The sequence below is a fragment of the Mytilus edulis genome, chromosome 10 (assembly GCF_963676685.1).
Source record: "Mytilus edulis chromosome 10, xbMytEdul2.2, whole genome shotgun sequence".
In the NCBI taxonomy this organism is placed as follows: Eukaryota; Metazoa; Mollusca; class Bivalvia; order Mytilida; family Mytilidae; genus Mytilus; species Mytilus edulis.
In genome coordinates this window covers 65,352,410-65,377,945 of record NC_092353.1, presented here as the reverse complement: position 1 = coordinate 65,377,945, position 25,536 = coordinate 65,352,410, and the positions used below count along the sequence as shown (strand labels likewise).

Below are 25,536 nucleotides of genomic sequence, written 5' to 3'. Positions count from 1 at the left end.
TGCACATTTTTGAACATGTCTTTTAATGAACGTCACATTCCTTTTTCAAGTGAATGCTTCATCTGTTGATCTTTACTGTGAATGTTCTACATGTATTTATATTTGAATATTTTTACCTTTGAAGAAAAACATGTAAAATTTCAAATGATAAAAATACAAATTATTTAGTCTGAAAGAAAATTTTTATGACCATTTTCCCAGCAATTTTTTTTTAATAGGTGCAATTTGGGTACTCGGTGCAATTTGGGTTCTGTGATGTTAGAAAGTTAAGGAATAGTTTTAAACATTGTAAATAGGATTTTTAGTTTAGCAATGTTGTCTTTACTTAAGCTGAATTGGAACGTTAAAAGAAAGATTGAAGTTGAATATATACATGGTTTATATTTTTATTAAGACATATGTCTGTTGCAGGGTAAGTCTAAATCAACATTTCAGTCAATGCTTTCTACAGTACCCTTTTGTCAGTGTTGATATTTTGTAAAATTATTGTTTTTTTAAGAGTTTTTAGTAGATAGATTTATGGTGTTGTCTGTAAAAAAAGAGTTGACATTAAGTTTTCTATTATCTATCTCTAAACGTACTTGAGATTTAGAATCATTCTGATGCCGATTTAAAATACAAAATGGCTGCAACTATAAAACTAAATTTACACAGGGTCCTTATGGAAATAAATATGAAACATTTTCAATGAGTCTTTACTAAGCATAGATAATGAGGTAATGAGTCCACTGACAATGGGGCAAAACACTCATGAATAGTCAATGTTGTTAAACACCTGGCCCCTTATAGTAGTAGAGTAAACTGTCTTATTCCAGAGTATGTTTTTCATTGGATGTTTTATGGTGTGGGTGTGTCCTACTGTCCCTCTGTACACAAATTTGCAAGGACCTAGAGACACAAAGTAAAAATATCCTCTGAATAATACAGTTTGGAGGCGGCATAAAGCAACATCAATCAATGAATCTTAATTTTAGCATTGGGTGTGTGAAGACAGATTTGCATAATACTTAACATTTTCAAAGCAGTAATCTGTGCACATTTTACTCTTCTGTTGTGGCATTAGGCAGTCAAATCACAATGAGATTAGCATAGATCTCTCAAACAAGCTTAAAGTGTTTAGGAGAATTTAATAATTAAGGTAGCACAATACAAAGATTTTTTTACTTGCAATCACTAACCTTTGAAATGCTGTAACTTTCTTATTAATGCATAGAAAATAATAAAAGAGGTATATATAGATAGATAAAAGATTAATCTTTTAAATGAATGCAATATTTTTATTATGCAATCATTATGTAATCAATTATTATGTAATTAGTGGCAAAACCTGGGTTAGTTCACTTGAATGAATTTAGCTCTATCATCTCTTTAACTATACAGAAAATTTTAACGGAATCTTAATCAACACATCATGGGCTTCAAAAGGGTGTCTCAGATTGTCTCTATGGTGTTCCATTCTCTCATAAATCTCTAATTAGTGTAAACATCCTAACCACATAAAAGAAGATAATGTTCAATTAGGTGTAAAATTTGTTCTATACATTCTATCTGAAATCTGAGACACCCTTTTGTAGATGATGGCCATAGGAACAACATATAATAAAATCAACCCTCTAGGGATACCTATGCAGAAGCTAATTTCATTTGAAAGTGGAAATTTGGTGAAAAATATTTTAGACACAGTTAACATGATAATTGGTTATATAATTGTTGCATAATACTAACATTGCATTTATTTGAAAGAGTAATCTGTTAGCTATCCAAAACTACCACTTTTATAAATTTTCAAGCATTATTAAGAAAGTTACAGCATTTTAAAACTTGGGAGTTGGAGTTATAAAATCTTTGTATTGTGCTACCTTAAATCAAGTACAAGATGAACTGTTGTAGATATAATTTATTTTATTGGCTTAAAGTTGTTTCCTTGCTTTTTTGTAAATGCAGTGTTTTACAGAATCTGAAATGTGTCTTTCTTCCTTTGTCTATGTTATGTTGTATAGTAGCTGGAATGTTTCCTGTTTCATTTGTCAGTGTTATGTTGTATAGTAGCTGGAATGTTTCCTGTTTCATTTGTCAGTGTTATGTTGTACAGGAGCTGGAATGTTTACTGTTTCATTTGTCAGTGTTATGTTGTACAGGAGCTGGAATGTTTACTGTTTCATTTGTAAGTGTTATGTTGTACAAGAGCTGGAATATTTACTGTTTCATTTGTCAGTGTTGTGTTGTACAGGAGCTGGAATGTTTCCTGTTTCATTTGTCAGTGTTGTGTTGTACAGGAGCTGGAATGATTCCTGTTCCATTTGTCAGTGTCATTTTGTACAGGAACTGGAATGTTTCCTGTTTCGTTTGTCTTTGTTATGTTGTACAGGAGCTGGAATGATTCTTGTTTCATTTGTCAGTGTTATGTTGTACAGGAGTTATAATGTTTCCTGTTTCATTTGTCTGTGTTTTGTTGTACAGAAGCTTGAATGTTTCCTGTTTCATTTGTCTGTGTTTTGTTGTACAGAAGCTGGAATGTTTCCTGTTTCATTTGTCTGTGTTTTGTTGTACAGAAGCTAGAATGGTTCCTGTTTCATTTGTCTGTGTTTTGTTGTACAGAAGCTGGAATGGTTCCTGTTTCATTTGTCTGTGTTTTGTTGTACAGAAGCTGGAATGTTTCCTGTTTCATTTGTCTGTGTTTTGTTGTACAGAAGCTGGAATGGTTCCTGTTTCATTTGTCTGTGTTTTGTTGTACAGGAACTGGAATGTTTCCTGTTTCATTTGTCTGTGTTTTGTTGTACAGGAACTGGAATGTTTCCTGTTTCATTTGTCTGTGTTTTGTTGTACAGGAGCTGGAATGTTTCCTGTTTCATTTGTCTGTGTTTTGTTGTACAGGAGCTGGAATGATTCCTGTTTCATTTGTCAGTGTCATGTTGTACAGGAACTGGAATGTTTCCTGTTTCAGTTGTCTGTGTTATGTTGTACAGGAGCTGGAATGTTTCCTGTTTCATTTGTCAGTGTTGTGTTGTACAGGAGCTGGAATGATTCCTGTTTCATTTGTCAGTGTCATGTTGTACAGGAACTGGAATGTTTCCTGTTTCAGTTGTCTGTGTTATGTTGTACAGGAGCTGGAATGTTTCCTGTTTCATTTATCTGTGTTATGTTGTACAGGAGCTGGAATGTTTCCTGTTTCATTTGTCAGTGTTATGTTGTATAGTAGCTGGAATATTTACTGTTTTATTTGTCAGTGTTATGTTGTACAGGAGCTAGAATGTTTCCTGTTTCATTTGTCAGTGTTATGTTGTACAGGAGCTGGAATATTTACTGTTTCATTTGTCAGTGTTATGTTGTACAGGAGCTAGAATGTTTCCTGTTTCATTTGTCAGTGTTATGTTGTACAGGAGCTAGAATGTTTCCTGTTTCATTTGTCAGTGTTATGTTGTACAGGAGCTGGAATGTTTCCTGTTTCATTTGTCAGTGTTATGTTGTACAGGAGCTAGAATGTTTCCTGTTTCATTTGTCAGTGTTGTGTTGTACAGGAGCTGGAATGATTCCTGTTCCATTTGTCAGTGTCATTTTGTACAGGAACTGGAATGTTTCCTGTTTCGTTTGTCTTTGTTATGTTGTACAGGAGCTGGAATGATTCTTGTTTCATTTGTCAGTGTTATGTTGTACAGGAGTTATAATGTTTCCTGTTTCATTTGTCTGTGTTTTGTTGTACAGAAGCTTGAATGTTTCCTGTTTCATTTGTCTGTGTTTTGTTGTACAGAAGCTGGAATGTTTCCTGTTTCATTTGTCTGTGTTTTGTTGTACAGAAGCTGGAATGGTTCCTGTTTCATTTGTCTGTGTTTTGTTGTACAGAAGCTGGAATGGTTCCTGTTTCATTTGTCTGTGTTTTGTTGTACAGAAGCTGGAATGTTTCCTGTTTCATTTGTCTGTGTTTTGTTGTACAGAAGCTGGAATGGTTCCTGTTTCATTTGTCTGTGTTTTGTTGTACAGGAACTGGAATGTTTCCTGTTTCATTTGTCTGTGTTTTGTTGTACAGGAACTGGAATGTTTCCTGTTTCATTTGTCTGTGTTTTGTTGTACAGGAGCTGGAATGTTTCCTGTTTCATTTGTCAGTGTTTTGTTGTACAGAAGCTGGAATGTTTCCTGTTTCATTTGTCTGTGTTTTGTTGTACAGGAGCTGGAATGTTTCCTGTTTCATTTGTCTGTGTTTTGTTGTACAGAAGCTGGAATGTTTCCTGTTTCATTTGTCTGTGTTTTGTTGTACAGAAGCTGGAATGGTTCCTGTTTCATTTGTCTGTGTTTTGTTGTACAGAAGCTGGAATGGTTCCTGTTTCATTTGTCTGTGTTTTGTTGTACAGAAGCTGGAATGGTTCCTGTTTCATTTGTTTGTGTTTTGTTGTACAGAAGCTGGAACGGTTCCTGTTTCATTTGTCTGTGTTTTGTTGTACAGAAGCTTGAATGTTTCCTGTTTCATTTGTCTGTGTTTTGTTGTACAGGAATTGGAATGTTTCCTGTTTCATTTGTCTGTGTTTTGTTGTACAGGAACTGGAATGTTTCCTGTTTCATTTGTCTGTGTTTTGTTGTACAGAAGCTGGAATGTTTCCTGTTTCATTTGTCTGTGTTTTGTTGTACAGAAGCTGGAATGTTTCCTGTTTCATTTGTCTGTGTTTTGTTGTACAGAAGCTGGAATGTTTCCTGTTTCATTTGTCTGTGTTTTGTTGTACAGAAGCTGGAATGGTTCCTGTTTCATTTGTCTGTGTTTTGTTGTACAGAAGCTGGAATGGTTCCTGTTTCATTTGTCTGTGTTTTGTTGTACAGAAGCTGGAATGTTTCCTGTTTCATTTGTCAGTGTTATGTTGTACAGAAGCTGGAATGTTTCCTGTTTCATTTATCTGTGTTTTGTTGTACAGAAGCTGGAATGTTTCCTGTTTCATTTGTCTGTGTTTTGTTGTACAGGAACTGGAATGTTTCCTGTTTCATTTATCTGTGTTTTGTTGTACAGAAGCTGGAATGGTTCCTGTTTCATTTGTCTGTGTTTTGTTGTACAGGAACTGGAATGTTTCCTGTTTCATTTATCTGTGTTTTGTTGTACAGAAGCTGGAATGGTTCCTGTTTCATTTGTCTGTGTTTTGTTGTACAGGAACTGGAATGTTTCCTGTTTCATTTATCTGTGTTTTGTTGTACAGAAGCTGGAATGGTTCCTGTTTCATTTGTCTGTGTTTTGTTGTACAGAAGCTGGAATGTTTCCTGTTTCATTTGTCAGTGTTATGTTGTACAGGAACTGGAATGTTTCCTGTTTCATTTATCTGTGTTTTGTTGTACAGAAGCTGGAATGGTTCCTGTTTCATTTGTCTGTGTTTTGTTGTACAGAAGCTGGAATGTTTCCTGTTTCATTTGTCTGTGTTTTGTTGTACAGAAGCTGGAATGTTTGCTGCTTCTTTTCTGATTGATACATTCCATAGCAAACAATGTAGGAATCTGTTGTTCTCAACTGTTTATTGATTGCACAAAAATGCGTGCTGATTTCTTAGAATAAAATTGTCATTTGTCAGATGCTGTTTATAAATAAAGATATACTACATAAGTTAAAAGATTAAGATGTTCTGTTATTAAATATGACATTCTCCATGCTCAGATCTTAATATTGAAAAAAACCCAGACAAACCATACATTTTGAAAATTAAATTTCAATGTGAATCAATTTAATTTAGAATATAGTGTTTCTACAATTTTGTAGTATTGAAATGTTGTTTTATTGTTCTCATAGAGGTCTTAAAATTGTGCTTTACAAGTGAATCATACATACTTGTGTATGTCAATTTGAATTTTTCTCATACTGGTCTTCTCATAGACAAAAATATATGATTGTTAGTATGTTTTGATCAATGTATATGTACATTTATACAGCACTAAAAATGTAAAAAATAATAATTATGTCACTAATAGGGGATGGCAAACATATGTGCATGCTACTATTTATAATTGTTGTACAATGAAAACAAGTCTTGCGATAAATTTGCATGGTAATATTATTGCATGTTTGTCCTCAATATTTGGTGCAGGTGATGATATTCATACTAAAAAAGGAAAGAAAAATAAACATGCCGGTCAATGGACATTACCGCCACCAACATATGATAGTGTTTCTTCCCAAAACACAGATCCTCGTACAAGGAGCCAAAGTAGGAGTCCTATTCCTCAAAACACATTTGAAATACCAAACATTGATCATCAGCAACAAAAAACAATGGAATACTCCTCCTCATCTCAGGATTATAATGGTGATAATGATGTCTCTATTCCTATGTTAGAAGGTATTGGCTAATAGGACGTTCTTTGTTAAAACACTTGTCATAATGCTTCATTATGTATTACAGCTAATTTCCTAATGCTTGTAGAGTAAGACTTTGGTTAGCTTCTTTGCTTTGTTTGTATAAATGTTTATTCAAGCTTTTTACTAAAGATTGACATCTTCATAAATAGGTATGTAAACCCGTATATATGATATTTAAATCCAATTGGACGTTATCCAAATATAATTCTACAAAATATACAAACAAAGCAAGCAAGCTAACCAAAGTGTTGCTCTACATGCAGTAGGAAATTAGTTGTAATGTAGATCAAAGAAATTATTTTATCTCCTCAATTTTCCAAAAAGGTATTATTTTACTTATGCATGTTTTATCCTGGAAAATATGACCCACGTGACAAGTGTTTATATCTAATAATCATAATCATAGTTATATATACTACTAATTTTAGTTATTAGGTTTTAAGCTTCAAAACTAACTCTGCTAGAATTTTTGGTGAAGGTTTAAATGGATGTTTAGTCAAAGTCATTTCTTTTTGTACATTTGGAGCACAAGTTATGTAATTGCATGCTTTATAATGTTAATAAATAAGAAAATATTTTGTTTTATACTCCTGATGCATCTAGTTTTTAGATTCAAAGTCAACAAATTTTATCAGCAGTCTGTGCTGTTAGCCCCTAGTCTGACACCCCAGACTAGTAAAATTTTATTTGGACTAGTTGGTTGTGGCAAAACTTTGATTAGACACATAAGAAAAACCTGGACTATTGGTCTTCGAACTAGCAGTCTGAACTGATTTCGGTGCAGACTTGATCAGTAGTCAAGAGATGGTTTGTCTGTCTTGTTTGAAATACATTACATTACATTTCCAGATAGCTATCGCTGCAAAAAATAGTTTAACCATATCTAAAATATTGTATTTTTTAAATTTTATTTGAAATACTTGGTAATTAGACAAATGGTTTACAACTGATTTGGCTCGAGTTGCATTAAGATTGTACCCTTCAAAATAGAATGGATTGACATTTAAATTCCAAAATTAAAGTTGACTTCCAAAGAAGACCATAATTATTGTGAAAACAGTAAAAACTCTCTTTCAACTTCTTATATCCAAAAAAGTTGTTTCCAGGAAGCAAACGGCACATAAATAAATTTTTGTCTTGTGTTGACGAAAAGAAAAAGCGAGACCTAGCTAGGCATGCTTTTCCCATGGAGATTGTATGGCCTCACCCCTCATCAGAGTTCATTGACTAGAAAATTCGCCATAGTTATCAAGTAAAAGTTAATTTTACGGTTAATAGTTCTGCTCACCAAACATTTTTTAGTTAGATGATCTTAGGTTTGTAGGCAAGACTTGATTATGATTTAGAGAAATTTCACTTGTTTTATTCCTTTACCGTAACATGAAAGAAGTTGATGAGGACTTGTATGCTTGGATGAAGGCCTTGTATCATGTGTTGATAGCAGTGCTTTTCACTTCTAGCTGATATTCCTGACAAAAGTGTTGATATCTTAAAAGTACTGAGTTAAATTGGTGACAAATATTTTTCTTTTTGGTTCTGTTTTGAACTTCATGAATTCGAACTTTGTGAACTCATATAGAATTTTATTTGTAACATTCATAAATATTTTTGTAAGTTTGTTGATATGAATAAAACCCAATCTGACAGGAAAGCAATTGTGATTACTGAATATTAAATTAAGATAAATCAGACTTACAAGTTACAGGTAAAATAAGGTAGGGAAAATCTAGAAACTTAGTTTCAAAATATAGAAATGATCTGTAGTTTTGAAATAAAACACATAATATTTCAGACATAGATTTATAAGTTTTGCATTTAATTTAATGATTGCAGATTGATATATATTTACCTTTTGTTTTATAATGAATACATGTTCTTGAATAGAGGGTTGTTATACTCAAGTCTGTACATGTTCATAGGATTCTTTAAATCTTGGGATTCACTAAATGAGGTTCTATATATACAAACATGGCTACTGCAAATCAGTTAGTAGTGAAAGAGTTGAATGATTTGTCAGGTGACTTACAGTACGTGACAAACCCTGGATTTTACATGGAGGATCCAGAACCCTTTGATTTAAATCTTGGTAAGACTTTTGTAATGCAGATCTTAAAAAAATAAATGTCTGTGTCATTTTGGTCACTTGTGGACTGTTGTCTCATTGGCAATCATACCACATCTTCTTTTTTATACTTAGTAATTAACTCTTGCATAAGATTTGATTTAGTATTTAATAATAATAAGTTTCCAAGAATAAAAACATACATGATTTATAACATGAGAAAAAAACTCCCAGCTTATGAGACCTAAGTCAATCTTCTTATCTCAGTTAATGTAGCATTAGTGGAAGAGACTAAAATATTTATAAATAGATATACGTGATTTCTTTTGACGAAATAAATAAAGCATTGTAAAAAGTGGTCTATAAAGACAACACTAATATATTGGATAACTTTTATCAAAACATCTATTTAATTTGATAATTTACAGTTGGCTATCAGATCTATGTCTTTATTACCGAAAAAGTTATTTTGTAGTTTCATAAATACAACATCTGATCAGCCATGCACATTTTTGTTCTGATGTAATATTATAATAAATATTCTATGGTAGCCTTGTTTAAATGGTCAATATGTTATCTTCTTTATTCAACTGATATCAAATAAAGTTTAAAAAATTGGAACAATATCAAAAAGTCTGTGTAACTGCAAAAATTCTTATTTCCTTTAGGTTTTTTAATTTCTTCTTTAATTTCGTATTTGATTTTAGAGTCTTAAAAGTGATGTACACAAAAATATATTAACCACATAAACAATACATTGTAGTTACCATAACCAATTACTATATTTGACAATATTGAACCTGAACTTGATAACGAAATGAACTTAGTTCTTATAAACATATGCTATATAAGTTTGAACTTAATTAAATCTTCAAGTGGGTGACTAGAGTGGGTTTGATCAAAGGAATGAAAATATACTATGTACTATCCAAAGGCTCTACATTTCCTATATGCCAGTTACTGATTATGTCTGAAATTAATTGAATAGTTTTTGCTTTAATGATTTGGTAAAACAATAGTGCTTTATGATAGTATTTTTCAAAGTGATGAAAAAAATTATAGAATAAATATGTATTCATTTTTTTCTCGCCAAGATAGAGTTTAAAAGCAAGACATTAAAGTATGCTGTTTTCCGGCTTCAGCAACATCAACAATGTATAAGTCTATGATTAGGTCAGTTTATGGGGAACCACTAGTGGTAGGTCAATCATATGGCAGCAACAAGTGAAACACTTCAAGTCTTTATAATTAATATTTGCTGTCTCTTGGCCTTGGCTAAGCATACATATTTAGCAAATCCTAGTCTGCTGAGAGTCTAATTAATTGTTCTTGGGAACTGACATGTTAACAATCCTAGTCAGCTGAGAGTCTAATTAATTGTTCTTGTGAACTGACATGTTAACAATCCTAGTCAGCTGAGAGTCTAATTAATTGTTCTTGTGAACTGACATGTTAAAAATCCTGCTCAACATGTCAGGCTAGTTTAAAGCAGGGTTTAAAGCAGGGTTCAAATTCGTATCCCATTTACATGTTCTAATCCTGATAGTGCATTTAATTCTCTGGATATGAAAATGTATAATAATTAGGAAAAAAAAACATATTACCTTATGGCATTGCTGTGAATAAGTTGTTTCTTAAGTATTGGGACTATTACTCATCAACAGTCTGTTGATAGTCTGTTGATATCACATATTGTTATGATTATTTAACGGACTAATCAGCTTAATACATTGACAGTATAATACAGTCACCAGCTTAATACATTGACAGTATAATACAGTCACCAGCTTAATACATTGACAGTATAATACAGTCACCAGCTTAATACATTGACTGTATAATACAGTCACCAGCTTTTACTATAGGCAGAGCATGCTAAACAAGACACTGTCAAACATCAGAAGAAATCTTTAGTAGTGAATCTATTATTAACATTTACACATTTTAATGTAATGTCCCTTGTAGTACTACATAGTTTTGCTTCCATTTATATACAATAATACTGTTTATCTTTTTACTAAATTAGCTTAGTAATGGTGTAGGTTATATAACCAGTAACAGTAACATTGAAAACAATATCTTCTCAAACCTATTTGTTTGTTATATATGATTTTTGTCTTGCAAAAGTCTGATTGTAAAAAAATATGTGCAATTAAATGTATTTCAACTTTGTCTTCCTTCATTAATATCTTATGAATATGAATTAGGAAAATGTGATTCATTGTAACTCTTTATTTAGTTAATTTAATGATTATGAAGAAGAAACACAATTTTGATGAATTGCATAGTTACAGAATGTATGTGAAAGGATTTTTTCCACTATTAAATATATAGTTAGCATACAGAAGTTCAGAAAAATAAAAAAAACTATGTTTTATTCCAGACACAGGAAAAAAAAGCAAAAAGAAAAATAAGAAACCAAACCGACCTCCCCCTCCTCCATCAACACAGAACGATATGATAGCAGGTGGTAATCAGGGATCTATGGGGAGCTTAGAAGACGACAATGAGCCAGATGAGATCAGTGTACCAGTGGCTCCATTATCCATGAAACAGTCTCCCAGTACAGCTAAACTGAAAAATATGTATAATAGTGAGGTAAGTGTCCAAAAATAGATTTAGTCATTTGGCTTAATTATATAGGGTATTGGTTTCTTCGAAAAGTTGTCTGGTAGGCAATCATACCACATCTTCTTTTTTTATATTTATGTTTATGAAACGTTAGTCTGTTAGTCCTCTTCTTGTAATCTCAACTCCTCTGAAATTACACGCCAGAATTTCATGAAAATTTGTAGATAATAAGTACATTACATACTATGTAGGTGTGCATATCAATAGGAAATTATGATTTTTTTTATAGGAGGTATGCCCCTTTGAACTTAGAATTTTGGCCTAGGTAAATATACTTGTGCAACTGTTTGTTTTCGTAACTCCTCTGAAACAACAAAACAATATGTTATGGAACTTTGTATAGATAATTAGAACATACTATGTTGATGTGCATTTCCACAAAATAAAAATATCAATGTGGGGGAATGTGAGCCTGCTCACAAAGATTCTTTAATTCCTTAATGTGCTCTTCATGTAAGTTATGTATGTTAGGCTGCCACCATTGTCATATGCTACATTCCACTGAAGCATGTGAAAATAGAAGATTATTATTTTTACACTCACGAAAACACTGATGTTGATACAACTTATACTAGGATAACTGTGGGAATCTGAAGTCATGCTATTCTTAGAATTACCATGACCTTTGCCTCATTTAAACATATAATATTGACCTTTATCATTCATTTATCAAGTTGTTAATAGGACAGTTTCTTGTCTTAGTTAATTAAATGTCAACTCTGATTTATAGGTGTGTTGTTGGTTGATTATAATTGTCTGACACCTTGGTTCTATGATTCATGTGAGGTTTGGGCTATTAGGCCAGATTCTTGGTTACAATAGATCAACTGGCACTGGAACTGTCCAATAATCTCTTTTTAAAAGATGTATGAATCAGATATTAGTTTACCACACTATCCTAAATTACCAACCACAGCAAAAGTTACACAAAATTGCTTCAGTATATACTGAAGGTATTTTAAGCCATAAAAATCTAAGCTATTGCTGGTCAAATTTGCAAATTTTTAAGTAATTGAAGATTAGTAACTTACTCCTAGTATTTTATATTTATAATTTGCTCTTTCAGCAGGCAGATATATCCGAAGGAGTAAGTGAATAAGTGTGATGACCTTTACACCCTGTATATTCTAATATTTGTTGCTATTCACTTTCACTTTTGATATGTTTACTCACAGCTTTTTTAGCAATAACTACATTTTTTTTTATCTAGGGGAGAATTACAACTGAAAAATTACACTGTCACCTTGGAGACTTGGTTGTATGTAGTTATTATTACTGATGGCATTTCTAAAATGATATAGCACTAGCATTGATTACATAGTACCTTGTTCCAGTCCAATAACAAATATGGCTCCCAGAGACAATCTTTGACTCTGATTGGCAAATTTTTAAAAATCTACTTTGCAAAGTGAATGATTTAAAACTTTATAAGTTTATAATAAGTTATCTTCTCTCCAGCAGATGGGTTTGAATCCAGTATAATTACAAACAGTACACATCTTTATCAAACCATTAGTATATACCAGTACATAAATTTAAATCCAGGGCATTGCAATATTATGACCTTCTGTTATTTCACATCCCATATTTTATGGCAATATTCTATAAAAAGCACAAATGTTGTCATTCACCATAATAGCTAACCAAACTTTAAACAGACTTATTCACAAGGGATATAGTTAAGATAATGTTGTCAAGTCAAGTGTTTTGGGTACGACCGTAATATTACGGCCTCTGCATTATAAGGGTTAATAATGGCTCATTTTCTGTAAAAATGCTATACAACACCTACTATAAAGCTCAATAATGTTTTATATTTCAGGGAAACACAAATGGTGATGATTCTGAATTAGGAGCTACTGGTCGAAGCTTTACACCCGAAGGAATAGAAAAATTAGATGACTATGTATTACAGCCAGCACCTCAGGGTCAAGTCATCAAATGTCGAATAACACGAGATAAAAAAGGCATAGATCGAGGAGTTTATCCCACATACTACTTACATCTAGAAAGAGAAGATGGCAAAAAAGTGAGTTATATAAGATGGTTTTTGTTTATTTTGACCAACACCATTTAGAAGACATAGCTAAGCTGATACATGTATTTATATTTCATCATTATTATACTGGTTGTATAGGTAAATAAGAGAAACAAAGCCATTGATTTTTTAGTCAAAATATTTATTGAAAGATATGATTAATTAGTGGAAATTCTTATCTTTTGGCTCATGCGTTATAAAAGTGTGTCAACTTCAGTAATTCACCATACTATATCACAATTTTTTATTTGCCAATTTCATTCATTATTATTTTATTTCCATTTGTATACCCCACACAAGAACACATCATACCATCATTTGATTTGACAATTTTGAAGGAATTTCTTAATTTTTGGCTCATTTGACACACATGTAATGACACTCTCAGACCATTGATATTTCTCCTAACCCCTCAAGTAAATGTGTAATGGTAGTTCAATATGTGAAGACATTGATATTAGAATAGTACACTGTATTGTTAAAAGTTACAAACATTTAGCTATGATAATGATGACATATTTGTGAAGTGTACTTCTATGTAAAATTATTTTTATTTTACAGACATTTTTATTAGCTGGTAGGAAAAGGAAGAAAAGCTATCCATCTAACTATTTAATTTCAACAGATCCAACAGATTTATCTCGTGGTGGAGAATCCTATGTAGGCAAATTAAGGTATGAATTGAGATGGTGAACTTTTTATATAATGTTGCATCCTTTACATATAGTTTAAACCAGGGCTTCCAAAAAACATTTGAGCCAGCCGGACATTTTATATCTGATCCCGATTTTAATCCCTTAAGACTAAGTCACAAAAGGCAAATATGGTAATCAGAAGGCCATTCCAATGATAATGACATTAGATTAAAAAACGATTTTAAACTTTACTTTGTTTTGGATGTTTGGATGTAAACTGTTAAATTGGCAGTGCATCATTCAAAGTGTGCACATCAGGGTGCTCATATCTGCCATAGACTCTTTATTTGTGCAAAATGACATGTCAAAAACTTCATTTTCGTTTTTAAAATCACGTTTTTTCTAAAACCGGATGTTGACTTGACAATGGTAAAACATGGACCATAAACGGATACGTAAAATCCGTGTATGTTTGCAAAGCATGACTGTGAGTGAAGAAGCTCTTTCCACGTTATTTCTTCAACAAAATGCTTGAAATGAACGTTTAGATACAGGTATCAATGATAATTTTAGCATTTTGAAGAAATACAGGATGCATAATTAAATTTCCAACCTTTGCACATGCGCAAACGTGTTCTAGTTTATTCGACGTAGTTCTGACGATTTTTCATTTAAACCTTTTAAATTTTGTTATCAAATCATGTAGATAAACTAATTTCTTATAATTTTAATCTTTTGGACTTAATCAATGAGCTACAAACCGCTGAAATATAAGAAAATAATTGTGAATAGACCGATCAATTTATACGATGTCCGGTACTGACTACTAAACATAGTTTACCTGTCACCTGAACAGGTAGATATCACCTGTCCAACAACTAATTAATCATCCGAGACGGGAATCGACACAGGAACCTTTGTGTTAGTAGTCCGATGCACTAACCACTACACCACGGCTCACATATTCTTTACATATGTTCTGTTTTAGAACAAAAAAAATAATCATTTAACCTATAAGATGATAGACAGACAGTATAATATATGAGCTGTGCCAGATAGAAATCAGCATGTACATTGATAAGACTTTGATTGATTTTGGAACATTACAAAATAAAAGCTGATTGGTGGTATGTTTTGTATAGAGGTCTTATATCATGTATATCGCCTTCATTTTCCAACAGTTAAAGACTTTGCATTGAGATTTTTTTCAACGCAAAACAACTAAATACACGTACTGATATTCATTTGCATAAGGTCGATTTTTATCCGATGTAGCTCATATGTTATGTGCATTTTCATTAGGAATGTTTATATCAAAATGTGAACAATAGAGTGCAAGTTAATGCTGTTTTATACAAATTAAAAGTAGTCCTTATGTTCAATAAGAAATAGTCGCAATTGATATTCTTTGTATGCAGGTATGCAATATATTGAATTTGTGGTAAACCTGTACCCAACAAATCCACCAAAATTGGTACCTAACAAGTGATAATATATCCACAGTATATGAATAGTCTGAATAAGACATTTTTATAGTACTACAGATCAAGGTTTAATTTTATTCTATGTCAAGTTCAAGTTTTGTCTTCTGAAAAAAAAATTGAAAATGTAATGTACATTAACTGCCTGTTATGTTGCAGAAGATGTTCAGAGTGGAATATGAAATTTTGTTCAATGTCATGTGGTATAGTCTCAACCAATCAAATGTTGATTTTGAAAATCATTTATAAAAAACAGCTCACAACTCGTGTGTATTGATCATTATGTTTTACACCTCACTATATAGCTATAAAGGTTCATTATGTGGTTACCCTCCGTAATGTGGTGAAGGCATTCTGATCCCATTTCACATGCCAAAATATAGTAATGGATTGTTTATAAATGTTTGTATTGCTTATAATTGTAGGTCAAATATATTGGGAACACATTTTACGTTATTTGATCATGGATGCAATCCTAAGGATAATTATGAAAATGCAAGGAAAGAACTGATTGGTGTAGTTTATGTAAGTAAAATTCTTAGAAATTTACTGTTCTGGTCTCAACCAAAAATTTAGTTTAAATAGTATTTAAATCACTTTGAATATCAATATATAACAAACATATTGATATAATTTAATTTTGGATGTAACATGTCTTCTGATTGGTTGACATTATTTTGTTTATCAGCTCATAGACATAATTTTGTCTTGTGATCATGACGTCATCAACGTTTTAGTGGTTTATGCTGGTTTAAATGGAAATTAGAATTAAATTATAAGAAATGACTGTATATTTTTTTCTGTCTATTTGAAATAACATCAAAAATGTTTTGCACACTTTAAAATAACCTAAGTCTTAGCAGGTTATGCAGTGTGCACCACATTTTTATGCCCCACCTACGATAGTAGAGGGGCGTTATGTTTTCTGGTCTGTGGCTCCGATCGTCTGTGCGTCCGTTCGTCCGTTCAGGTTAAAGTTTTTGGTCAAGGTAGTTTTTGTTCAAGCTGAAGTCCAATCAACTTAAAACTTAGTACACTTGTTGCTTATGATATGATCTTTCTAATTTTAAAGCCAAATTAGACATTTGACCCCAATTTCATGGTCCACTGAACATAGAAAATGAAAGTGGGAGTTACAGGTTAAAGTTTTTGGTCAAGGTAGTTTTTGATGAAGCTGAAGTCCAATCAACTTGAAACTTATTAAACTTGTTGCTTATGATATGATCTTTCTAATTTTAAAGCCAAATTAGACTTTTGACCCCAATTTCATGGTCCACTGAACAGAAAATGAAAGTGGGAGTTTCAGGTTAAAGTTTTTGGTCAAGGTAGTTTTTGATGAAGCTGAATTCCAATCAACTTGAACCTTAGTACATATGTTCCCTATTGTATAATCTTTCTAATTTTAATGCCAAATTAGATTATTACTCAATTTCATGGTCCATGGAACATTGAAAAGGATAGTGCGAGCTGGGCATCCGTGTACTTTGGACACATTCTTGTTTATGTTATTTTGAATAGACAGAAATAATATTACAGTCATTCCTTAAATAACTAAAATTACACATTTTGTATATCATTTTCATGCTGACAATTTTGTTGTATTGCAAATGTAATAATTAATATCATTTATTGTTTTAACAGGAAACCAATGTGTTAGGATTTAAGGGGCCAAGAAAGATGACCATTATTATACCTGGTATGAATTTGGACCATGAACGAGTTGACATTAAACCAAGAAATGTAAGTTTTGTACAAATATTTGACCAAAACAGTCAATATGAGAAATGTACTATCAATTTGCTTAAGTTTTGTTTCAACTTTCATCATCTCCTCTGTAGCAATAAGTCTTATTTCATAGTAATGTATGGCTATACTGTTGAGCTGGTGTCATATTTAACAGCTAGTTTTTTGGTTTTGGTGAATTCTAAATTTTCAAATGACTTAATGTATGTGGAACTAAATGTTAGTCAAATAAACTTATCAGAGATACCAGGATTGAAATTTTATATTTACGCCAGACGCAATTTTTGTCTACAAAAGACTCATCAGTGACGCTCAAATCAAAAAATGTTAAAAAGGCCAAATAAAGTACAAATTTGAAGAGCATTGTAAGGTAAATCCTAGGTAAATCTTCAAATGCACAAATCAGACCGCACCTTTGGTATACAAATACATTTTGGTATACAAATACATATTGTTCTTTGAAGAACATTTTTTGGAAAACAACTGCATTTAAAAAAAAACACTAATTAATATTTGGACAAATAATACTTAAACCTATAAAAGCCAAGATGTGGGGTGATGTTTTTCTTAAATAATATGTTGATTGAACTCATTGAAAGGTGTACATGGTTTTTTTAGTAGTTTTATATGACATTAACCTCATTTTCATTTTTCTTTGTTTATGGTGAACGTTAAGTTTTTGTGTTTTTGCCAGTTTATCACATACTGTAAGAAGTAGGTCAGCTTTTTTATGCCCCACTTACGATTGTAGAGGGGCATTATGTTTTCTGGTCTGTGGGTCCGTCCGTTATTCTGTTCGTCTGTCCTGCTTCAGGTTAAAGTTTTTGGTCAAGGTAGTTTTTAATGAAGTTGAAGTCCAATCAACTTGAAACTTAGTACACATGTTCCCTATGATATGATCTTTCTAGAATGGAAAATGATGTTTAAATCATTTGTATTTATTAAATAGGACAATAGAACTGACAAATGTTTAAATAGATAGAACAATTAGAGATGATTGTTTACAATTCTGTTATAGGATAATGATGGTTTGATAAACAGATGGAAAAGGAAAAACATGGAAAATATACTTGAACTGCATAATAAAACACCTGTATGGAATGATGGTGAGTATAGGATTATAATATTATAATTAGTCAATTGATCTATAAAGGGGGGGGGGGGGGTCGGAGGGTCCCTGATCCCGAAATCCCATGCTTAAAATCATGAAATCCAGAGGTCTTGAATTTAAAGAAATTTAAATCTTGACATTCCACAATTCGAAAAAAAGAATTCCTGGATCCCAAAAGGATCAATCCTGAAATCCAGAGCTTAGAAACAATCCTGATGTTCTGAAAAAAGGTCTGATACCCCTGTCCCCTCATCTATCAAATTAGAAAATCCTTTGATGTTTTATTTAATCAAGATTTTCAACATTGTTCCTATTGCAAATTAAAATGGAAAATGATGTTTAAATCATTTGTATTTATTAATTGTGACAATAGAACTGACAAAAGTTTAAATAGATTGAACAATAAGAGATAAATCTGTGGAAAAATTTCATTTTGTTCTCAATAATTCACACAACTTTTTCATAGATAAAAAATGGATTGTGTGAATTTGGCTTAAAAGGGCTTCTTCTAAATTAAATAAAGCATCAGTGAAAATAAGTTGGTTAGCAGTAGTTGTTAGGATATGAGATGCATTTGAAGTGGGTAGTTTCCATCCTTTTACTTTTATTATTGAATTGAATTGAATTGAATAATTTCAATGTACCTGTATTCAGTAAAACAAATTATGTATATTTCAGAAACACAGTCATATGTATTAAATTTCCATGGAAGAGTAACCCAGGCTTCAGTGAAAAATTTCCAGATAGTTCATGATAATGATGGTAAGTCAGAAAACATTGATAAAGAAGTAAATTCGGTAAGGGTCGATTTTGGCCTCAAATTTCAGGTTCATCTAACGAAAGATTTTGGACACTTTTTAAACACTTAAGTGTCTATTTCAATTGATTCAATTAGTTTATGTGAAAGAGTTTAACTGATTTAGTCGTTCAAAACACTCCGATTCAAGCTTAAATATGACAAATCTATCAATTATGCCAAAAAAACGTTACTTTTCAGATGGTGTTTGTCAAAAATGAAAGTGGCTGCATCTGTGTTCATCCTCAACCTTTGTATATCATATGTATATCATCAAATACAACTTACATTTCAATATTATGAATGAACACGAATCACTAAAATTTAACTAAAATGCTAAAATTGTGAAGATTTCAGTAATTTAGCATGACTTAATGATGCTAGTACCTGATATATGTGCATTGTATTGTAAAAAACAGCCCATACTTATGTAGCAGAAGCATTCTACTTTCTGTCTTACTGAACCTAGTCCTTATAGAAAGACATTTTCATACATGCCAACATCAATGATTTAGTTGATGACCATTATTTCTCCTGGTATAAACAACCCATCAATGTAGACATAAAACCAATACTTGTACCAAATATCCAAGCATAACCAATACTTGTACCAAATATCCAAGCATAACCAATACTTGTACCAAATATCCAAGCATAACCAATACTTGTACCAAATATCCAAGCATAACCAATACTTGTACCAAATAACCAAGCATAACCAATACTTGTACCAAATATCCAAGTATATATAAACACTCTGAATATACACGCCATAAAAGGCTATATTAAATATCAAAGACTTTGTAAAGTGGATAGTTGCACAACAATGGCAATGCTGTATATTAACATAATTCATACATATATTTTCACATATAATATATAATTCAAACATCAGTATCAAACAAAAAACTCTTCAAATAAACTTTAACCAGAAGTAAAATTTACCAAGAAAATTTGAATGTTCAGATTGAGGATGTCGTGCTGAATGATTACATGGGCAATAAAATACAGTGAAAATAATTTTGAAGCGGGAAAATCTTACGCCCTCTATGCTACATATGATGAAAACACCCAGGAGAAATTAATTTCACTCTAATGCACTGCCTGTTTAAACAAATGAAATTACAAATTTTCAAAGTTCAATATCCATGAAAATGCCATGTACAATTAGTTAAGATCGGTGTAAAAAAGGCTTGTTTATTCACAATCTAGCCTCACTTTAAAAAGGTAACAATTGCTATCAGCAGAGCCCAGCTGATAAATGTCACCGACAGTTACAAAGACCAACCTTGTAGACAATAAAACTTTCATCATTTTCCTTAAAAAAAAAAATCAGAAATGACTGAAGAATGTTGCATTCCACAGTCCAGATTTTTATATAGTCAATGGGCTGGTTACCATTAATTTCTTATGTCTGTCATACCTGAATGAAAAGAGACGAAGAATGTATGTAGGATTTTTGCCAACAAGTCAGCAATCCAACGACACAAACAACAAAAAGACAGAAATGTGTTATAACAATATTCTAAGTTCTAGATTGACACATATATAATCTTGTAATAAACCTTTATTTCTTTTTCAGTTGAATATATAGTGATGCAGTTTGGCCGGGTTGCAGAGGATGTATTTACAATGGATTTTAATTATCCTTTATGTGCATTACAAGCTTTTGGAATAGCAATTAGTAGTTTTGACAGCAAACTTGCCTGTGAATAAATTCAGTATGAATGTATAAAATATCAGCTTTAAACTTATTAAAAGTGCTCATCTCCAGAGTTGGATACAGGATATGCATGAGGAAACATTTCTTAATTTAAAAAAATTGCATTATCTGTTTACTGTGTGAAAGATTAAATTATGTGTCTTATTTTTACATACAATTTTATCGTCAGGTTAAATGATTCAGCAACTTATGTTTTATTTTACGTTCTGACAATAGGCAGAATAAATTGGAATCTGTTTAGCAAGAGGCTATCAATAAAAGAACTATCTGCATTTCCAGCATTCAGAAATTGATAATGTATTATCAATATTTGAAAGCCATTTAATTTTTGTGAAATATTTGATTTCGAAATAGTTGTAAAGTAAATTTATAAGTTTACCCCTTCCTGTATGTCTCTTTTTATTAGAATGACATTAGTTGTAATTATTTTGACATCCTTCATATATATGTGTTAAGAATATCAGAGAATATTAGAGATTTACTTAAGAATTGATGTAAACTTGGGTGTTAATTGGTTGTTATTGAAGGCCCCAAGGTGTTAGATTTTTTATTGATTTAATGCTATTTTTTTTCTTTTTACTTTACTTAATATACTAAATGAAATTCAAAATTGGAAAGGATGGAATAGTTTGTTAATAGATTGTATTGATCATACATACCTGCCAACTGTCACTATTTGTGGGGGATTTCCCCCATGGAGGCTCCCAATTTGAAATTTTGAAAGTGAAATTTTGTCTAAATTTTCAAACTAAATAATCAATTTTACCATGCGTATAGGATTGTAAAAGTATGAACAGGCAAATAAACATCTTTTAAATAAATTTGAAGGTCCGTTTAAAGGTTTTATAGGACTATGAATGCCATATTGAATGGAAAACACCCATGAGCATTTTGAAATGTTGTCAGGTATGATCATATAGCAATGGCATCTGTCTATACTTCATTTTGAGTCTCATTAGTTGGTTGTAGTAATGTTTACCCCTATTATGTTTTAAAGTTGAGATTTACAGAGGTTCCAAATACATCAATTTCATTAGCAGCTATAAATAGATTAGTTTTAAGTTAGCATGTCAATGAGGTTGTATGAAATGTAATACATTATTATGGACATATGTTTGTTCTCGTCACTTTTTTAAATGTTGGTTATGTGCAATTATTTCATGTAAATTTGTTATATGTCAATAGACTTATTTTCAACTCATAACGGGACAAAGTTGTGGGGTTATTCTTAAGGGGGCAAACAGATGCTAAATGGTTGAACTATACTATATCATTTGTGTTTTTAAGTTATAAAATGCAGTACTTGTTTATGAATTAACAGTGTGTGAAGTTTATAATATTTTGCCTTACTTGCAATTACTCTGGCCCAATTTTTATTTTGAATTTACTCTGAAAAAAGAGGGGATATACAAAATAAGAGCTGAAAATAAGGTCTGTTTAAGGACTTGATGTTCAATTTTTTATTGATGTGCTTTATCTTGTTGATTCTCATGACTAATTATATTATTATATAGTATTTATTTTAAATTATAGATCAAATTATATGTAATTATGTAAACATTGTAGATAATTTTATATTGAAATGTTGTTGCATGTACATAGATGTAAATACAGATGTCACCCCACAATAGTTTTCCAAACAAACATATTAAAATATTTCCCTTAAATCAAGCTTCGGTGCAGTAAATGAAGAAGAAAAATTATTGCTTTCACTTGGTTTTTTTTCTAAATTTGAATTTTCGCTTCAGAAATCAGCCACATCCATGAACCAAGATAATTTATAATTACATGTTTGAAAATTTAGTTAGTATCAGTAAATTTGAAGGCAAATAATTTAGTCGTAAAATTCTGCTGCTCTATGAATGATATATCTCCCTGATGCCCTCTTCAATGAAATATATTGTAAATTATTTTCTTCTTTTGGTAACAATTGCATTTTTTTTAATTCAATTGTTTGAGAACATAGTATTTATTTTTGTGGGTATTTTCGTCCGTCCTCTAAAGGGTACATAGTTTGTCTGCCATTTTTTTGGAAGTAAATATTTCTTACTGTTAGGATTTTTTTTTAAGAACTCCATACAAAATTCAGAATACCTCGTCAAATTTTGTTCAATTTTGAATATGCTCTGCTGTCCATGCACAGTTTGACTGCTTAAATAGATTAACTAAATGTTGGTTAGAAGAACCTTGTCTCTTATTCATTTTCTTCCACTTTTCAGTTTTTGTTTTGATGAAGTTGATTTATTTTGCATTATAGACACTGTTTGTCTGCTACTCTCACAACTTGAAAGCTTTTTGCAGAACACACACTATTGAAATGCATAACAGTTGAACATTAAGGGTAAAAAGTTTCATTGCATTTTTTCTCTCTTCCTTACTAAAGTTTCAAGGCTAGAATAATTTAAATTTCTAAATGTTTGTTTAGATATCATAAACATATTTTTGAATCAATTCATTCCACTATTTGAAATAGAGTAAAGCATCATTTGTGTATTTAAGACACACAATACTTGCAGAGCAAACAGCCTAAAACTTGAAACACATTAACATTTATTGCCCATATACATGAACTTTGTTAGTGAAATTCTTATGTTTTATCATTTATGTTGACATGTGTACATTGTTTGACTTGACTAAAGGATAGGTTTATCCGTGCCCCCATTATCCATGACTAGTAGATAAGTGTTAAAATATTTTAAGAAAATTTAAGAATCATACTCAATTTTTAATTTGAGTACATTCTCTTCAACTTTCAAAATTAACAAAAACTGAATATGTTCACAAAGACTGATTCAATTGTTTGTATATAAATTGCAGAAAATTCAAACTTTTCATTCCTAATCATTTGAATTTGGTTTTCATATAACATTACTATTAGTGCTTAGTTCTGCAAAATATCATGCATATTTGATTGCCTATTCAAAATGTGTTATAGTTGTGAATATCTTGAGTACCCCTTGCAGTATAAACCATTACCAGAAGATAGTGTTGTGAAAATATTTTAAATCTTGAGAAAAAAGGTCAAGGTCACAAACATTTGAAAGTTTCCCTCCCTAGGTCCTTGTTTATGAATAATGTAAAGTTGTCAATGCCATATCTTAAATACTAGTACCTCTTAGGATTTCTTGATGAAATGCATACCACACATTTCTCAATCTCAAGAAGTGTACAGTGCCACACATGTCCTATTAAACCGTGATATTAAATTTTTCAAGTTTTAAAAATTTGGAAGGTTGTAAAGATTGTTAGTGGTGCATAATTATGAAATGATATGCCCAATTAAACGTAAGGTCAGAATACATATGATATTTTTATCATAAATTCATTAGGCTGTAATATACAAGAGCTATACAGGATTTTGCACCTGATACTTTAAGGTTGTTTCAAATATTTCATTTTCAGTGTTAGAAAATAATAGAAATTTGATGCATTGAGTAGCAGAATTAATATCAATTCCAAACATATCTAATTACTTTCTACCCTTTAAGTAACCATGGAAACATTTATTATCAATCATCACGGAGAGTAAAAAATCAAACTTGACTCAAAACTTGATCATATGATTTGCATTATAGTTTGTATTTTATTTTGTTTGTTTTGTTATCTAGTCTTTAATATCCCACCACTCTAAATATCCGTCCTATTTTGTGAGATTATTAATATCTATATAATTTATGTTTCAACAATGGTTGTTATCATCAACTCTTACCTCTAGATCAATCCAAAAATCAAATAATCCTTTCATACGATACGAAAGTTAAGTGTAGGTTCCTTATGAGAAATCATCTAGGAATATTTTTTAAACTTAATTGATGAGAAATGTAAATTATAAGAAAATGTTTGAAATGCACTGTGCAGTTATTTGTACTTGAGAAGTTTTCTTACATATATCCTCTTCTACAATGTTTAAAAAAATATATACTACTGTGGATTCATTATTATTCGTTGGATACCAATTTTCATGTGTTTCGTTGGTACAGGTGAACCACAAATTTAAATTTTCAATGAATTACCAATTTTTTAAAGGCTTTTTATGCACAGATTGGCAAAATCACCAAATCAAATATCCACGAAAATGTAAATTGTCGTAATCCACGAAAATAAATGAATCCACAGTATAAAGTCATACCAATTATCATATGTTGATTATTCATTTATAGATGATTTGTTATTTTATTTTTTATCTCATATTGAAGTAAATGTTTATAATGGAGCATTTGCATTATCCAAGTATTTGCTGGCATATCCATATCAACGTATCGTATAAAACGTATATGAGGAAAGGATAAATTAAGTCCAGTTGGTCGCGATGAAGATATTTTATAATGCCTTTGATTTTAATTTAGTTTTTATTGAGGCCAGGGCTAAATCATTATTTAATACAAATCTGCCTGATAGGTATATGTCCGTGCACGTATCCAGAAATGTGAATAATGCAAATGCTCTAGTAATGGTAATAGTACTAAGATACATGTACTAATTTTATGTTAAGTTTTACTTTGGTTTTATATCACAAGCAGGAAACTGAAAAAGTTTCTTAGTTTAGGTATAATTTTGTCAAATATCTCATTTATATAAGATAAAGAAATAGTATAGGGAAAATTGACATTCCATCAAACACCGTCCATGTTATGAAAGTGCTGTCTTGTGAACTGTCACAAGAAGATGATCTGAGGAAAATAAAATGTTCACATAATTTGTCTTGTGTTACTTGATAATTATTGCATCTGTTGCTTGAAACAAAATGGATCAAACACAAATTAAAACATACTTGATATTCATACCACATCTTATTTTATGCCCCACCTACGATAGTAGAGGGGCCTTATGTTTTTTGGTGTGTGCGTTCATTCGTTCGTTGGTCTGTCCCGCTTCAGGTTAAAGTTTTCAGTCAAGGTAGTTTTTGATGAAGTTGAAGTCCAATCAACTTGAAACTCAGTATAAAATTGAGAATGGAAATGGGGAATGTGTCAAAGAGACAACAACCCGACCAT

At 31.3% G+C, this 25,536-nt stretch overlaps 1 protein-coding gene across 8 annotated transcripts in view; it reads left to right on the top strand.

The window, feature by feature from the left end:
* Positions 1-25,240, top strand: part of LOC139492255 (tubby-related protein 3-like) — a 104,104-nt gene extending 78,864 nt beyond the window's left edge. For 3 of the 8 annotated variants that reach the window (XM_071280461.1, XM_071280458.1, XM_071280456.1), the window contains exons 6-15: positions 6,051-6,302; positions 10,768-10,982; positions 12,082-12,102; positions 12,838-13,044; positions 13,615-13,727; positions 15,595-15,694; positions 16,811-16,909; positions 17,931-18,018; positions 18,702-18,785; positions 20,402-25,240. In XM_071280461.1, the coding sequence (XP_071136562.1) occupies positions 6,051-6,302; positions 10,768-10,982; positions 12,082-12,102; positions 12,838-13,044; positions 13,615-13,727; positions 15,595-15,694; positions 16,811-16,909; positions 17,931-18,018; positions 18,702-18,785; positions 20,402-20,535 (1,313 nt within the window). In that variant the 3' untranslated portion in view covers positions 20,536-25,240. The remainder of the gene's footprint in view (positions 1-6,050; positions 6,303-10,767; positions 10,983-12,081; positions 12,103-12,837; positions 13,045-13,614; positions 13,728-15,594; positions 15,695-16,810; positions 16,910-17,930; positions 18,019-18,701; positions 18,786-20,401) is intronic. The other 5 variants (XM_071280460.1, XM_071280457.1, XM_071280459.1 and 2 more) reach the window with 4 other exon arrangements.
* The last annotated feature ends 296 nt before the right edge of the window (positions 25,241-25,536 follow it).